This window comes from Narcine bancroftii, chromosome 11 (assembly GCF_036971445.1).
Source record: "Narcine bancroftii isolate sNarBan1 chromosome 11, sNarBan1.hap1, whole genome shotgun sequence".
NCBI lineage: Eukaryota > Metazoa > Chordata > Chondrichthyes > Torpediniformes > Narcinidae > Narcine > Narcine bancroftii.
In genome coordinates this window covers 11,882,837-11,901,113 of record NC_091479.1, presented here as the reverse complement: position 1 = coordinate 11,901,113, position 18,277 = coordinate 11,882,837, and the positions used below count along the sequence as shown (strand labels likewise).

Genomic DNA, 18,277 nt, shown 5'->3' with positions numbered 1-18,277 from the left:
CCCCTACTGTCTAAAAATCTATCCAACCTTGTCTTAAATATATTTACTGAGGTCGCCTCCACTGCTTCAATGGATAACACGTTCCATAGATTCACTGCCCTCTGGGTAAAGCAGTTCCTCCTCATCTCCGTCCTGAATCGACTCCCCTGAATCTTGAGGCTATGTCCCCTAGTTCTGGTCTCCCCCACCAATTTTACAAGGTCCTCTGCCATTCCGGTGAGTATCTCAATCTCTCTTCAGATGCTAGCCCCCCCTCATCTCTAGAATCAACCTGGTGGACCTCCTCAAGTAAGGTGACCAGAACTGCACGCAGACCTCCAGCTGCGGCCTCACCAGTGCCTTCTATAGTTGCAGCATAACCTCCCTGCTCATAAATTCAATCCCTCTAGCAGTGATGGGCTTCTTGGCGGCAGTTTAAATCTATTTTATTTACTCACCGCATGGTAGAAGCCAATTCCAGCCATTTGAACCCATGCTGCCCAATTACACCCGTATGACCTACAATCTGGTATGTTTTGAAGGGTGGGAGGAAACTGGAGCTTCCGGGGAAACCCTACGCAGATATGGAGAATGTACAAACTCCTTACAGACTGCACCGGATCGAACCTGGATCGCTGGCACCGTAACAGCATCACACTAACCATGTCACCTCTTTAATAGCTTTCAATGAATGATCAATTTCCTTAAATGTCTGCCTACGCAATATAACTGGAGCAGACTGAAGTCAAAACACAATGTTGGAGAAGGTCAGCAGGTCAGACAGTGTACTTTGTGTAGCAAAGATAAAGATTCATAACCAACGTTTCGGGCTTGAGCCCATCAAGGTCTGGACTATATGTGGCAGGTGCCTGAACAAAAAGTTTGACCTGAATTTCTCTCCAGCACTGTATTTTTACTTCAGTCACAGTGTCTGCAGACCTTCGTATTTTACTTCCGACTGAAGTCACTGTGTTGTCACGGCGAGGAGATCACAACCCAAAAGCAGGATAAAGCAAGCCCAATGACTCGTTTTTACCACACACGACCAGGCTGGAGCCTGTCTCTTGGATTTAAAGTGGCTTTATAACTTAATTCAGGGGTCTCCAAAGTGGTCGATATGCACCCCAGAGGGTTGATGGGACAATCCAAGACCTGGGAGGGTCAAAGTGGGCTTGATAAACTTTTGTGGTCAAAAGCAGGTGTCTATGTTAAATAACGCCTATGGCGGGGGTGGCCACCCTGTCGTGTCCACAGTAAATAACGCCTATGGCAGGGGTGGCCACCCTCTCATGAGAGCTGGCCTTGGTAGCCGCCATGTTGTATTTGGCTTCGGCCTCAATAAGGACTGACAGAACAGAGAGGTGTGTGCCCGACGCCACCAACCCCCTCTCACCGCCCAGCGCCACCATTACCCCCAGACCAGTCCCTATCCAATGATGCCACCACCCCAAGAATTCCATACCTTGGGGTCCATGAGGAATCAAGGATTCCATGAAGGGGGTCGATGGTCTAAAAGTTTTGGGGACCCCTGACTTAATTGTACAATGAGGACCGTGAGCTTGTGTCATGGTTGGCCGTGGTCCAACAATCCAGTGTGTTGTCAACTAAAATAACTTTCTAACTTGATAATGGACTTGGTCATATGTGGCAATGCCCAGGGATTCCCGGGAAGGGTCGGGACTGCAGTACACATGCCTTCAATTTTAAGGTGCTCTGTCAAACTTTGTTGTACAAGTAGAACAGAATGGAGAGAATTGCAGAGAGAGAGAGAGTTGGCACAGTGCAGTGGTAGTTCAGGCTTCAGGCCAGTGGGTTAAGTGACCATCCACATACCTTAGAACCATAGAGCATTGCAGCACAGAAAACAGGCCCTTTGGCCCTTCTGGTCCATGCCAAACTATTTATCTAGTCCTACTGGCCCGCACAGCCCTCCATATCTCTCCCATCCACGTGCCTGAGCAAAATCTTCTTAAATGTTAAAATTGAGCCCGCATTCACCACCTCAGCTGGACGCTCGTTCCACTTTAGAGAGCAGAACCGTCTCGCCTCGCTGGGAGCCCAAATCAGACAACATTGAAGGTCCAGTGGAGGTTTGGTGCCTCCCTGTGGAGTATTTGTGAGATTGGAGGTTATTGGAACACACATTTCCTGTGTGTTTTTATTTTAATCGAACTCACAGATACAGGCCATGTCCATCAACTTCTGTTAAAATATAGACTTTATTTACAATAAATTACTTACAAAAGGAAAATAGTTCAGGATCTCGTCCCACCCCTACTTTCATATCCATTCACTCCTGTCGCTGTGTCTTGTTTGATTCTACAGTATTTACACCATGACCACCACTGTGGCGCCTTGTCATTTCTCTTCACCACCACCCCGGTATCAGCCCCTCAATGCCCGGTAATGGGAGGTCTCTAGACTGTGTTCCTTCCCCACAGCACCCTCGTGTTAACTGTAGAGTAAGCACATTCCTGCACCAACGTCCCCATGTGCTGGAAGGCCAGCAGGTTTCAAGGCAGACCAAAAGTGTGTCTTTCACTGAGTAGGTGGTCTTTCCAGCTCGGGATGTCTACCCCAAGCCTCCACTCACCCCGCTGTCAATTCCCCCCACATTCCCGTCGGCTCTCCCAGATTCTACTGCTCACCTGCACACTCGGGTTAGTTATTGCGGCCATTTATCCGAACAGCCCATGCCTTCGGCTTGCGGGTGGAAACCGAGGCGGCCACAGGGAGGTCACGCATGCTGATAACACCAGAGGTCAGGATCCAACCTGGGAGGCAACAACTTTAACTACTGGGCCACTCGTGCCCAATCACTCACAGAGTTGGCGGTTGGGATTTTTAACCTCCTCTGTTCAGGAATAATTAGGGGTGGATGCCAGTGACATCCATGTCCCATCAATAAAACATCTGGGAACATCAAAATATTCCAGATGTTGGACATCGGAAACAGAAACCAATAGGGCTGGAACTATTCAACAGATCAGTCAGCATCAATGGGGAGAGAAACAGGGTCAGTCGTGTATTGGCGGGTAAACAAATTTACCGTTGCAAAGGTAAAACGCTGAAGTCTGCAGGCTCTGTCTTTGAAGTTAAACACACGATGCTGGAGAAATTCAGCAAATCAAACTGTACTTTGTAGAGCAAAGATAAAGGTACATAAACCAACATTTCGAGCTTGAGCCCTTCATCAAGGTCTGAGCAAAATGTGGGCAGGCACCCGAACAAAATGGTGGGGGGAGGAGCACAGTCCCAGGGGTAGGAAGTAATAGGAGGGTACAGCAGGAACCAGGGGGAGGAGGGAAGGGGATGGAGAGCTGAGGGAAAGAGTAGGCCGGAGAAGCCGGACGTCGATGTTAATGCTGTCTGGGTGAAAGTGTTGTCCCTCCAATTTATGGGTGGTCTTAGTGGGATAATACATCGTCCCCAGCCTGAAACATTAACTCTGTTTCTCCAGGTGCTGCCTGACTAGCTGAGTGATTCTGGCGTTTCCTGTTTGTGTCCTGAACAGAACGAGGTCTCCACCATGACTGTTGTCTGCTTTTCTCCGCTCTTTCTATGTTTTTAGAGTCAGAGAGCCATGGAGAAACAGCCCCTAATGACCCGCCTCACCCATGTTGGCTCTGATGTCTGCACTGATCCTTTTTCATAAGAATAGAATAGGCCCATCAGCCCATCGAGTCGACTCCACCATTCTATCATGAGCTGATCCATCCTCCCACTCAGCCCCACTCCCCAAACATTCCCCCATAACTCTTGATGCCCTGACTAATCTGCCTTAAATATGCCCAATCACCTCGCTTCTATAGTCGCCTGTGGCAACAAGTTCCATAGGCTCGTGACCCCCCCCCCCCCCAACGGCTAAAGAAATTTTTCCGCCTCTCTGTTTTGAAGTGACACCCTTTTATCCTGAAATTGTGCCCTCTTGTCCTTGACACCCCTCCCATGGGAAACATCTTTGCCACATCTACTCTGTCCAGGCCCTTCAACACTTGAAATGTCTCCATGAGGTGTCCCCTCCTCCTTCTCTACTCAAGAGCCAACAAATGTTCCTCATATACTAACCCTTTCATTCCTGGTATAATTCTAGCACATCTTCTCTGAACCCTCTCCAACACTAGCGTGTCTTTTCTCAAATAAGGTGTCCAAAACTGTACACAGTCTCCAAGTGAGGTCTCACCAGTGCCTTATAGCGTCTCATCATTACATCCCTGTTCTTGTACGCTATCCCTCTAGAAATGAACGCCAACATTGCATTTGCTTTCTTCTCCACCTGGAGGTTACCCTGCACAAAGATTCCCTTTGCACCTCTGAATTTTGAATTTTCTTCCCATTAAAACTTAAACCTGCACCCGCAAGATCTGGACTCCATGCCCCCGAGGAAAAATAAAGACCAACTATCCGATATTTGCCCCTCGTAATTTCGGAAAACTATTTCTCTACCTCGCCTCAGCCTCCTGCACTCTAGCGAGAACTACCCAAGCCTCTCCGATCTCATTCCAGACAACATTGCCGGGAATCTCTTCTGCACTCTCGCCCAGTACAACCACATCCTTCCTGTACAACACACAAACGTGCTGGAGAAACTCAGCAGGTCATGCAGCATCCACGGGGAGTAGAGGGTGACCAGCGTTTCTGTCCTGGGCCTTACATCAGGTATCTATCCTTCCTGTAGTGGTGCAATATGATACAGACGCTCCTCTACTTAACGATGGTCCGACTCATGATTTTTCGAAGTTGTGGTTGCTGTGATGATTAAAAATTTTTTTTCTAGTGTGGAATAAAAGATTTAACATTTAATTATAAAATGGGCGTTGTTGTAGATAAATTTGCCCAGCTATAGGCTACGGTAAGTGTTCTGAGCATGTTTAAGGTAGGCTGAGCAAGGCTATGATGTTGAGTAGGCGTGGTCTTTCTCGACTTACAATTTTTCCACTTACGATGGGTTTATTGGAATGCAGCCCCGTCGTAAGTTGAGGAGCACCCGTACTCTTAAGTGCGGTCTAACCAATGTTTTATGCAACCTCTTGTACAGATGATCGGCAGGAACTGTCCTTGAACTTGTCAACAAATGGTATCGGCAGCATTAACATGTCTATTGAGATTAATGGCACTCTTTACACAGGTAAGACATTCTCTCCTGCTATCCCATCCCGGGCAGGGCATTTAATATGTTACAGAAAGAATTGTGCACCCATTCGTGAACTGTTCTGAGGGAAATTTGTTTCCTGTATTGTTAAATTTAAATTTATATACCACATGGTTGAAGCCAATTCCGGTCCTTTAAACCTGTGCTGTCCAATTATGTCGAAATTAACCTGCAACTCCATATGTTTTGAAAGGAACCCCCCCCCGGGGAAATTGCACACAAACACGGGGAGAACTTACAAACAGCACAGATTCGAATCCGGGTGGCGGGCTCTGTAATAGGGTTGTACTAATCGTGTTACCCTTTCTCAGAGGGCAAAGAATGGCTTGAATTTTTAATTAAAAAAAAATGTAGACATACAGCACAGTAACAGGCCCTCCTGGCCCACAAGCCCGTGCCACCCTAACAGACCAATTAACCTACACCCCCCAGTACATTTTTGAAGGGTGGGAGGAGACAGGAACTCCCGGAGGAAACCCACACAGACACGGGGAGAATGTACAAACTCCTTACACGCAGTGCGGGATTCGCTGATCCCATATCAGCTTGTGCTAACCGTGCCGCCCACACCTGCAGGCAGAAAGCAGAGATGTGGTTATGACTTCCTGTATCTGGAACTGTTCCTTCTGTTCAGGAGCTGGCCAATATGGATTTGCACATTCCCAGCCCGTGCTGTCCCTCCAATCAGCTGCTCCCCTTCTTGCAGGTTTGAGGTGCAGGTAGGATCTCTGATCCCTGATTGGTGGATTCTTGGCCACCATTCAAATGGGCCTCTCTTTCTTTTTTGGTCTCCTCTGTCAGACAGACTGGAAGATCGTTTTGTTGAGCACCTCGGCTCTGTCCACCGCAATAGCGTGGATCTCCCCAGTGGCCACCCATTTCAATTCCCCATCCCACTCCATTGCCAACCTGTCAGTCCATTGTCTCATGCACTGTCAGACTGAGACCACCCGTAAATTGGAGGAACAACACCTCATCTTCCACCTGGGCACCCTCCAACCAGACGGCATTAGCATCGACTTCTTCATTTTCTGTTAACACCTCCCATCTGCACACCACCCCCTTCCCCTCAGCTCTGTTCTCTCTCCCCCGTCCCCTTTCACAGATCCAAAATCAATACTCACCTCTCATCGTATCTTTTGTTGGCTTCGTCTCTTCCTCCAGCCAGCCTTTATTCTGACACCTTGAAGAAGGCTCGAAACGTCAGTAATATCTTTACCTCCTGCGAGACCAGCTGAATTAATCCAGCATTTCTGTGTATTTTTACTACAATCTCAGCATCTGCAGACTTTTGAGTTTCACTAAGTCTCTTTCTTCTGCCAATGTACACATGTAAACCAAGAAATGTAAACAACTGACTGTGCAATACAGAAAAGATTTAAAAAAACAAACAATAAAGTGCGAAAGAAAGAGTCCTTAAACGAGTCCCTGATTGAGTTTGTGGTTGAGGAGTCTGACGGTGGAGGGGGAGCAGCTGTTCCTGAACCTGGTGGTGCGAGACGTGGCATCAAGACCTCTTTCCTGATGGCAGCAGCGAGAACAGAGTGTCCACTGGGTGGGGTGGATCCTTGATGATTGCTGCTGCCCTCCGCGTTCCCTGTAGATGTCCACGATGGTGGGGAGGGTTTTGCCTATGACGTCTTGGGCTGTGTCCACTACCTTTTGCATTCAGGGTTATTGGTGTCCCCCTTACCAGACCGCGACTCAGTCGGCCAGCAAACTTTCCACCACACCTCTTTAGAAATTTGTCAGGGTTTCCGATTTCATACCAAACCCCCTACAATTCTCACCTTTCCTTTTGTCATATTCTGTTATCGCCTTTTGTCTGTTGGTCTGGACCCCTCCCCCTTCTATTTCCCTCTCAGGCGCCTGCCTGCTTTTTGCTTATACCTCGAAGAAGGGCTCAGGCCCGAAACGTCGGTAATATCTCTTTACCTCCTACGGATGCTGCGAGATTTACTGAGTTCCTCCAGCGTTTCTGTGCATTTGTACCTATTTCTAATGTTCCCATGTCCGTGTGGCCGCAAACTAAAAGCAAACTCTTTCTTCTTTCAGGAGTCCTGTTTGCTCAGCGGCCCACTGTGCATGTAATCGCTGGACCCAGCACTAGCACGTCTGCCTCACAAAGTACGACCAGTCCTACCTCCGTCAAGGGCCCCGCCTCCGCCGAGCCCTCCACCAGCGGCTCCCCCTGAGGGTGGGCATCTGCCGGCGCTTCAGGAAAAGGACTCGTCCCGATTGTATTTTTCTAGATTCTAAAAAGGCAGGGAATTTGAGACAGAAAGTGGGAATTGGATAAACGAGAGAGAGAGAGAGAGAGAGAGAAAAACCAAGCCAGTAAAACGATTGCACAGATCTTTTCAGCTCAAGGAACCTATTCATTTTAGAATGCATTGCCCACCTCTTGAGGGTGGGCTGGGGGAGGGAGGGAGGCTGCCTTCAGGGTCAGGAGAGCAAGGGTTCATTGGACCTGGGTGCGCCGATGTAACTCCTCTGTCCTTAGACTCATCAAACCATTACCTCTTCTTGTATCTGTGTTTCCAACAGTTATGCCACTGAACCCCTGAATCCTTCCTGCTTTGGTGGAGCCTCCTCTGTTGGGAGGATGGAAACGCAGCGTGACATGTTTACATAGGTTGTCCCCATTACACGGACGGGGACTCACAATTGGCTAACTGGACAGGCGTGGACGCAAGATAATTAATATATTACTATAGAAATGTGTAGCCGGTTATATGAGTGATTTAGTTCCGCTTTGAATTCAAAAGGAAGTAACCCGCTTGTTGGCTGCGGAATCAAGACGGAGAAATCCCAGGTGAGATTAACACTCATTTAGTTTGGTGACTAGCTCCGATTTTATTTTACGTTTTATGTCTTCATTGCCATGGCAGGTGATGGAGGGACTAAAACGATGTTCCCAAACTCTGGCTGAGAGGAGATTGAGCATTGAATGTCACTGTTCCTCCATACCATCGCCATTCAGTGATGCTGACTCTCAGCCTGCCCCCTTGGCCTTGCCTTCCAGTTGTGGCCTGGTACGTCTGCTTATGAGTTGGAGAGATGGGGCTGCAGGGCCCACTCCAGAGACTCATCGGGTTGGCTCTGCACTGAAGCAGTGCTGCGCTGCCGTGGGTGCAGATCTACAGCTGTCACGCCAAGCTGAGACCCTCCCTGCCAGATGCTTGCTGTCCGAAATCCCATCACACTGCGAGGCAGCCCAGGGGAGAACTAACCCTGACAGCGACTGCCCAGGGGAATCGGACACCGCCCCACCGGCTATTGCTGTAGGGGCTGCTCCTGGCAAGGGACTCCAGTGGCTGAGGGGGGGAGTGGGGGAACGACTCCCTTCCGAGATCCAAGGCCACGGGGGCGGGGGGAGGGGGCGTTAGAAGTGAGACCATCTCCTTTCCCTAGTTCGGATCAGAAGGTGGGAGAAGCTCCGTGTCTCCCCTTTTTCAGGTGGATATGAACCAGTGCACTTAACGTTGATCTGATACAGAGGCGTCAGCATTTTTTATATTTGGGTCGGGGTTGCAGAAGAGTGGAAACTGTGTGTATGTGTGTGAATCATGTTGTGGGGCTTCTCAAAGGCCAAGTGAATTTTCGTCTTGGAGGGAAGGGGTGAAGCAACCACAATGTACAGTGCAGGACAGCAACCATCATGACTCCCTCCCCACCCTTTCATTGCAACGTGGCACTTCCGTTGGGTTTGGCGGGGGTCCCTTGGGAATCAGCAAGGCCGTCGGGTCTTGCGGCTTCTGCATCCAGAGTGGTCCTCGGTTGAAGGTGGGGGTAGGCTCAGGTGTGACAGACACTGAATCAGATTTGGAAGGACGCTGAGGGTGAATGGGGTCTGAGCAATGAAATGGATGGGCTGTCAGCTGATCTGGTCCTGATCCACATGGGAGAGGAGGCCCATCCGGAAGGAAGTCAAGAAAAATAACCTCAGTAGAATCCAAGCTAGTCAGCCACCAAAGAATAATTAAAACACAATTAATTACTAATGCACATTAAATTCTTCTCCCGATTGTGTCATTAGCTCCTTTCACAGTAGTACTTTAACCCAGTAATTTACTGGTTAACATGCCAGTGTGAACACTCGCGAACCAGAGCGAAGGGGTCAAATCGCCCCAGGGATGAACTGCCTCAGGAGGGAGTATCATCAAGGATTTGTTTTGAATTGGCATACCGGTTCACCCCGTGTGAACAGGACAGGGGTTGTGCAGGACGTCGCCTCTGGAAGACAGGCACCCCTTTGCGATGCCAGGTGGCGTAGAGATCCGGTTAACATTGGTCCAGTGTGAACAGCTCTGCTGGGATTTTGAAATGGTTCGTTGAACCGCCAATTTCGCCACAGTGAAAGGGGCTATTGATTCTGGAGGGAAGCCTCAACTAGATGGGCCAATGGAAGGGACAGGCCAATAACTGCCACCAATCACTTCCCTGTTCCTGAACTTTGACCTGATATCTCCACCTCTCCCCAGTAACTCAGATGGAAAAGCCAGAGTTTGGTTCATTACAACAGACAGTGCACTTGAAGAGCAGTTGACGGGTGCTTCGACCCACCCAAAACTGTGATAGGTGCCATCAAAACACAAGGTTCTTTTAAACAAAGGTATGGGAAAGAAGCCAGATTGTCCCCATTCCTTCACCCATCGTGAATCCAGGACACGCTGTGGGTTTGGCGTTGGGGTGGGTTAGCCAACGGGTGGGGTACGTCACAAGAACCGAGATTAGATGGATGAGGTGGGTGTACTGCGTCAGCTGATCTGGTCCTGCTGGTTGTGGTATCCACACAGCTGGATCTTACACTGAAACATGGTGATATGTAGGGATGGGGTGTGTATGTGGGTGAGTGTGTTTTTCTGTGTGAGTGTGTTTTGTGTCTATGAGTGTGTGTCTGCATGGATGCGTGTGTGTTATATATGTGTGTGTGTGTGTGCGCGCATGGAATTTCTGTGGAGTTTTCTGCTGAGATGCATTTTTTGCCTTCGAGCACTTCCTGTTTTACCAGGAAGGGGAGTGACAAGTTTCCAATACATTTTCCAGAGGGGAATATCCCCTTTCCAAAGATATTATCCAGCCTCTTCAGTCACTGAGAAAGGCTGGCCTGACCCACATGGTGCCATTGCCTGTAGACCTGGCAGACAGGACTCAGTGTGTGGCACTTGCCTGTCTAGGAAGTTCTTCCCTGCCAAAGGTGTAACCCATAGCGTATGTCAGCAATCACCCTGGAGCTGAGTTCCAATGGGATGACAGGAGGAGTAGTTTGGAGGTGAACTTACCCCGTCAAGTCTGCGACTAAAGTTGAATTTCTAGTCCGTGTTTGATTCATTCCATCCATCTCTCCCCACTGAATTTCTTAACTTCTCCCCAGCTCTCCAAAGGTCTTCTCTGTAAATTCCCTTCCAAGCCATGGGGGATGCAGCAGGGAATTGAAAGGGGGAGGGCAGGGGGAAGAAAGGAAATGACACAGGCCAGTCCGGGCACCCATCACTGGACACCAGCAAGGACCTCCGACTTTCCCTCCCGATGTCAACTGCGTGTGTCGACCCAACCAACCCTCCACGATGGTGGTAGATTTACATGTGGCCCTTCGTGTATAGGGTTCCCTCCACCTGCGCTCTGATGAACTTGAAGCTGCAATGAAGGCCTGAGAAATACCCTAATTTGGAAATTTAACAACAGAAAGGCGGGAGAAAGGAAGACTTGAAAACTGAGATATGTTTTTCCCCATTTCCTAATGTTCAGAAAGTATTGAAAGTTGAGTTGAAGATACCTGTGCTGCTTTCCCAACTCATTGGGTTGGGGTTGGGGTGGGGTGGTGGGGGGGGAGGGATGGCCATCAGATTGAAAGGAATCACGTTGAACTTCTTAAGGCCAAGGCATTGAATGTCCGACCTTTGCATCATCTAGGAATTCCGATCAATCAGCAGAAGGATGGTGGTTCGGGAATACTGTCCGACACCTCAGTTTTCCTGTAGCAAGCCCGTGCCATTCTGCAGTGTCGAAGGGGCTACACGACCCTGGTGATCGGCCCAATGAAAATGGAGGTGTTTGTGAACTGCCTGAGACGGCCACCTTTCATGAGGACTCTTGGCTCCCTGGCGGAGCAAGACGCTGGAATGTCGGGTATGGTGTTGGCAGAGGGGTTGGGGGGGGGGAGATCTATCCTTTGCCCCCAAGCTGCGAGCTCTGCTACATCAATGGCAGAACTCAGCGAGAGCGAGGGAAGGCGCGAGCTTGGCCCATGTTGGTGGGTGAGGTGCACCTAAGTTGGCACTCCCGTTCTCTAGTTCTGCCATTGCGTTGTGACAGACTCTTCCGTCTCAGGTGAGGGTTGTGTGTAGTAACGAGGGTTGAAGATCGGGAAAAAGAAACTGCAGGATGCTGGAAATTACACTGCGGGGTAGGCAACATCTATGGAGGGAGGAGCATCGTTTCTGGTCGATGGGCCTTTCATCAGGTGGGATCGTTCTGATGAAAGGTCATCGGCCTGAAACATTAATGTGTTTATCTCCCCACAGATGCTGCTTGGCCTCTTAATCATCTCCACTTGTTCCTGGCTGTCTGACAAGAAGTCAAACTGGTTTCGCCCAGACTCAGGCTTCCAAAAGACGTCAATCGGGTTCGCTGACTGTGAGCCCGCTGCCATACCATGAGGTGTCTAGTCACAGATTCTTCCAGGGAAGTCTCTCCCCCCCCCCGCCCCACCTCTCCCCAGTTATCACTGAAAGAACGCTGAATTAAGCGGCCTTTGGCGAATTGATCCTTGAATTTCTCGACCGTGAGACGACTTTATAAGCAAAAGCCAATTCCTGGTGAAAGAAATAAGGTTTAATTTAAAAAAAAGGGCAGCACGGTTGCCGTAGCAGTCAGCGCGACGCCTCTGTAGAGCTAGCGATCGGGACCGGACCTGGGTTCGAATCCCACGCTGCCCATAAGGAGTTTGTACATTCTCCCCGTGACTGCGTGGGTTTTCCCCGGGGGCTCCGGTTTCCTCCCACCGTTCAAAACGTATCGGGGGGGGGGGGTGTAAATTGGGCGGCACGGACTGGTGGGCCGAAATGGCCTGTTAGCGTGCGGTGTGTCTAAATTTAAAAATAAAAAAAAATGTAAGGTTGAAAATAGGCCATCAACCCAAAAACCTTCAACTCTGTTTCTCTCCAGTAATCTGCTTTGATTTCCGATTTCAAGCAACTCCAGGGTTTTCTTTTGCTTTTTGAAAGCATGAACCCATTTCCACAAAGGAATTAGTGCACCAAATGGAAATAACTACTGTTTGGGGAAAATTATATATTGTCCGTACTGCTCTCCAGTACAAATATCCAGGACTTGTGCTAAAAAAATAGACAAAAATACCTCAGACCTTTTTTTTCTGTGTTTCTTCATAGATGTTATATATATACCTCAGCTCTCATTAATGTTTAACATTTTAATGCTTGCGTTTGTTATGATGGTTGACCATTTTTGAAATTGTGACACCAAAGAAGAGATTTTTATGAAGATCTACTGTATCGTATACTCCCCAAAAGAAACAAAACAAACCTTAATTTAATGCCTCCAAAAGATTTTTTTAGACAAGTTGCTCTCCCCTTGGTTTGGGGCCGTGTGTCATGTTAAAATGCTGATGTTAAGGGGCGAGAGCTTCTTGTCCTTTAACCTAGGGACGTCTTGCCTCTGTGCATAAAAGCTGCCAAAAATAATGCAGGCATTTTGCAAGTCACCAATGTCCTCCTGTTGGGTCCTTTGAAGCAGGAGGGTCAAAGGGACGTGCTTAAATATTGCGATTGACTATGCTGTACAGCCTTTAGTGTATCCACCTGAACAAGATGAAGGAACATTTGGCTAAGGCAATTCGGTTGGAAGGCCAAGATGAGGAGATCCTGAAGTTTTAACTGGCACTCTTCCAGAAAACAATTAAACCTCATCTGCTACGTGGATTAGCACCTGGTGATGGAAGGGGGTCAAGGATGAGAAACGCCCTCCGTTGTCAAGGGGAGGTGAATGATGGGAAGGTTCAGGAGTGAGGCCTCTCTGGTGGTTTGCATTAACCGCAGGCCAAAACAAGAGGCTCGATCTAGCCAAAGTGTCCACAAACAACCACCCCAACATCTCACGGTGGTTGATGGAATGCAGTCCCACTCCTGATGTCACTGTGATCCCGTGGTTAAGTTGGTGGCCTGGTCGCACAGAGATGTGACCTGTTGATAGGCTGGTCATTTAAATCTCACTTCAGCCACTGAGGAAATTAAATCAATTCTAGATATGCCTCAGGAACACTAGTCAAGAAATTCCCAGGAACGGAAATCTGCCATCCTTTCGCTGCCCGGCCCACACTTAATGTCAAGTTTGCTTCTGAATTGACACCCACAGAAGCTCGGTCGTAGGGCAATTGGAATGGGCAATGGGTCCTAAGCACAGCCTTATCAAGGGGAATTATGGTTCAGTTACACTGTTGAAGCAAGGTTCAGGGAGGCTATAATTGCTCAACGTCTGACTTGGCGATGTTGGTTACCAACTTGCCTACGGTGTGGCCTCGCTGAAAAGATGCATTTAGACCTGCTTTCAAGCCTGCTCCTTTTAACGAGATAGTTTCCTAAAGTTTCTCCTGTCGGAATCCCAACCTGGACATCACGAGAGACTTGCTGCCCGACCCACTGTGTCCCTCCATCAGATTGTTCCGTGGACGTTCCTGGCTGACTATAAAATGCAGGAAGGTGAGAAAAAAGCAGTCCCCTCAATATTCCAGCATAAAGTGTTGGAGCTTCAGGAAACTGTAAGGAAGGATTGCATCCGCGGAAATGTCCTAGATGGTTCTGCCGGCTCTTTGGAAGAATTGGCCAACGCACGTTCCACGAGGAAAAGCACTGGTGATTCGGGCATCTCCCGTGGAAGCGTCTCTAACTCAGGGAGCACAATGGAGCCACCAACTGCAGTGTTTTGTTTTCAGCTGGAGTGCCCAACTTCCTTTAGAGGGTAGCCCAATAGTTGGGGGAAATTCATTAACAGTGGGTAGAAGAGTTAAGCAGGACCTTTTTTTCATAAGAATGGCCACAGACTGCCTTTTCTCTCTCCGAGACTGCTGTTGAACCACTCGCCCTCTCCAGCATTGCTTTGTTCCCCCTTTCGATCCTGTTGCTGTGTGTATCATTCACAGACAATCCATTAGCTATTGCTCGCAGATTATCGGAAATTCTTGCCCACTGATTGAATTGCCCACTGTATCATTCACTGACTCACCGACTGTAACATCCACTGGCTGAGTCATTTATTGTATCATTCACCAACTGTTTGGCTCACTGACTGAACCATGGGCTAACTGTATGGTTCATTGACTGTATTGTTCACCAACTGGATCATTCATCGACTGTTCACCGACTGTGCCGTTCATTGACTGTACCAGTCACCAACTATAATTGACCGACTGTATCACTCACTGATTGTTCCACCACGATTCTCCAATATTACGGGTGCTGTTTCGCCAGCTGCTTCTCTGATGTCCTCGAAAAGAGGAAACTCCCGCCCCGCTCATCCTGCCCTCGCCATTTTGGAAATGCCTTCCAATGTACAGAACTGAGAGCTGCAGCTACAGTCTTGCCATCTTCCCCAACCCCCACCCCTATCTCGATAACCGAACAAGTACGGTCTCAGCACGCAGCGCAACTTGTTCTGGATATGTCAACACTTCACGCGTAGACTCAGGGCAGCGAGGTCGTGGCGGACTGGAGTCCACCTAACGGGACTTGCCAATCATTGAATTGCAATCTCGGAGTCACGGCATTACTTGGGACACTACACTACATCCAACGCATCTTGTTGGAACTTGCAAATCAGCCAATTAAGTAAATCTTCAACCATTATTACTCAGAGGATGTCACGGGCAGGAAAACGATGACTCCTTCCAGTTCACTGTTGTTTCTCTACATCAACAGATTTTAATAGGAAACTAAACCACGGGGGCTTGCTGAGGTAAACCGGATCTGTTGACACGTCCCTCCAATACTTGTTTGCTGGGGTAGTTTAATCCCAGGATCGTGCCTTGAAACAGGAGTGGCATGGAAGTGGGTCTTCCAACTGGGCCAATGTGGACTTGATGGGTCGAGGACCTCCTCTGCCAGTCATTTCTGGGAACACCCCTTTGCAACTGGAATCTGCTGTGATTGAAGCCTGCCACAAATGCGTTGACACCAAGTGAGCGTGGGAACAAGCCAGAAAACTTAAGCGATGGTGAGATGGAGGTTGGGGATTTGAGGAGGAGTCTCCAGCTTAGCCTTGGAATGATCGAGAGATGGGAGGAAACTAAAAGGGGGCATCGCGGTTAGTGCAATGCTATGTCAGTGCCAGTGATTCGGGTTTTGGCCGAGAGCTCCAGCTTCCTCCTATGTACGGTTAGTGGGTTAATTTGTCACAAGGGTGTATTTGGGTGTGAGCCAGAAGGAGCTGTTACTTTGCAATAATTGAAACTTTTTTTTTAATTTAAAGGCATAGATTGGGGAGATTAGGGTAACTGAGGTGGGCAATACTCTGTGCTGGTAAAGAAAAATAGTGGTATTCCCTTTCATTGAACCAAAATGGGACTTTGGCCACTCACTAAATTTCTAATCTTTTAAAAAAATTTAGACAGCCTTTTTGGCCCGCGAACACAGGCCGCCCAATTACACCCAATTAACCTACAATCTCAGTCCATTTTGAACGGTGGGAGGAAACCGGAGAGCCCAGAGGAAACCCCGCGCCGACACAGGGAGAACGTACAAACTCCTTTCAGGGCAGCACGGGATTCGAACCCCGGTCCCCCAATCGCTGGCACCACGACAGTGTCGCGCCAACTGTTCCGCCCTCGCGATAAAGACTGTACAGTGCGTCATCCATTGCCGCGAGCACTGATATTCAGGGAGTTCTTCAAAATAAGTTGTATTCATCAGGTGGCGGGATCCAAGACAAACCCGGTCGAAGTTCAGAGGTTATCTTGTGGTACTCAGGGGTCAGAGGGAGGGAAAGGTAACCCTTCAGTTTGCCTCAGTATATTTTCCTTTTCTGTTTTTAAGGTGTTACAATTAACTGTTTCATTTTTAAAAAGAAAACTTTACAAAATGAAAGAAGTTTTATAGCTACCTCTTACAACTGTTCAGAGATTTTAAATATTTTTTAATTTAAAATTAAAAAGTGGAACTAGACAAAACAATTCAAGAAGGCAAATGAGCCGGAATTGTTTTTGACGGTAACCATCGAATCATGTATAAAAAAAAATGTTAGTAACATACACGCAATATAAATAGAAATCTGAGAACTTGTTAACCAAGATTTGGAATGTAGACTGGCCTCTCACAGTAACATACTGAAAGTCTTTTATTATTAATTTTTATTAATTTGTGTGTTTTACTGTGTAACTATATAATGTATTAACTGGTAATTAGACTAGTTGACATCAATACCTCAAATAATGTTACTTATGGATATTTCTGTATATTTTGGTTATTTCTCTTTGACATTCATGTGAATGTTTTTTTTTATCCAAATAAACTTCTACTGATCCATTGCTGTGCATTTTAATTAGATATCTTTATTGCTACCGTTCGTTAGTCGGGAGATTGAGTACAAGAGCAGCTCTGTTTGGTTAGACCACACTTCGACCATTGCGTTCAGGAAGGATGTGGATGCTTTGGAGAGGGATGTGGCCTGGATTGGAGAGCTGGGAGCGACGGAGGATGAGAGGTGGCGGCTCTGTGGAGGTATACAAGATTAAGAGGGTCTTAGGTAGGGTGGACAGGGGCAACAACAGCAAATACCAGAGGACATCTGTTTAAGGTGAGTTTTGGGAGAGATGTCAGAGATTATTTTTTTGTATACTTGGAGAGGGGTGGGTGCCTGGAATGCAGTGCTGGGAGTGTACGTTGGGGCCAGTACAATCAAGACGTTAGGCACATAGATGTATGAAAAATAGAGGGCGCTATTGTATGAGATGGGAAGGAATAGATTGATAGTGGTCGGCAGAACATTGTGGGCTGAAGGGCCTGTGCTGGAATGTTTGATGTTCTAAAGCAGTGGTTTTCAAACTGCCCCCCTCAACTCACATTCCACCTTAAGTATTCCCTAGGCCATCAGTGCTCTGTGATTAGTAAGGGATGGCTTAAGGTGGGATGTGAGTGGGAAGGGAAGGTTGAGAATCACTGCTCCAGACCCACTTGTTACTGAAATGTTTTACTTGAGAAAAATTGTCATTGGCCCATTTCCTTTGGAGCTATGAGACCCTGCACATGACGAGTCAATGAGGTACGATTAAAACAGTGGTTTTCAAACTTTTTTCTTCCCACTCACATCCCACCTTAAGCACAGAGCACCGATGGCCTCAGGATTACTTAAAGGGGGGATGTGAGTGGGAAGAAAAAGGTTGAAAACCACTGTTCCAAAGAGTAGATTTTTTTGGGCAAATTTTTTCAAATCATTTGCATCTTGCAGAGGGACGTCGGCTCACAGAGTTGTAAAGAATGGTAGCTCATCCATCTCAGTCAGGTCCCCCTCACCTGTCAACTCTCGCCCCCCTGTTCTCCCCCACCCCATCAAGTCTCCCGTCCATCCCACTGCCCCTATATTCTCTATGTCCTCTCCCAACCCCCTTCAATTAGCTCACCCAGTCAACACCCCCACCCCCATCAACTCCCCTCACCACTGACAACAACGCCCCCCAACCCTCATCCTCCCCAACCCCCATCAGCACCCGGTCAACAGCCCCCACCCCCTGTCCTCTCCCAGTCGAGATCCTGCCACTTACCGACACCCTGGGGCCAGTTTCCAGTGGATGATTGACCGATCCATCTTTTGGGGGGCACAGGAGCATCGAAGGAAGCGCAGGTGGTCACAACAGAGGACGTGCAAACTCCACGCAGACAGCAGCAGACATCGGGATGGAACCTGTGTCCCTGGAGCTGTGAGGCATTAGGTCTACTAGGTGCTGCCTTGGAGTAGATGCAGTTGCCATGTAAAAGGGGAAAGAAAGAGGGGTAGAGTTGGTTCATTGTCTGCCCTTCCAACCTATTTCTGTTCTTCCTTTAGTTTCAATAACCAGAACTGTACACAAAAAAAAATCTGGAGAACATACGGTAAAAGTCCAGCTCAGGGATTGGATCCGGATTTTCCAGATTCTCG

The 18,277-nt window shown here is 48.2% G+C and overlaps 1 protein-coding gene across 3 annotated transcripts in view; it reads left to right on the top strand.

The window, feature by feature from the left end:
* The window catches only part of LOC138745525 (AT-rich interactive domain-containing protein 3B-like), a 183,617-nt gene extending 166,947 nt beyond the window's left edge, over positions 1–16,670 (top strand). Inside the window, exons 8-10 of one of the 3 annotated variants that reach the window (XM_069902620.1) lie at positions 5,018–5,107; positions 7,187–7,328; positions 11,048–16,670. In XM_069902620.1, the coding sequence (XP_069758721.1) occupies positions 5,018–5,107; positions 7,187–7,326 (230 nt within the window). In that variant the 3' untranslated portion in view covers positions 7,327–7,328; positions 11,048–16,670. Of the gene's footprint in view, positions 1–4,485; positions 4,622–5,017; positions 5,108–7,186; positions 8,444–11,047 lie in introns of those variants that run through there. The other 2 variants (XM_069902621.1, XM_069902623.1) reach the window with 2 other exon arrangements.
* The last annotated feature ends 1,607 nt before the right edge of the window (positions 16,671–18,277 follow it).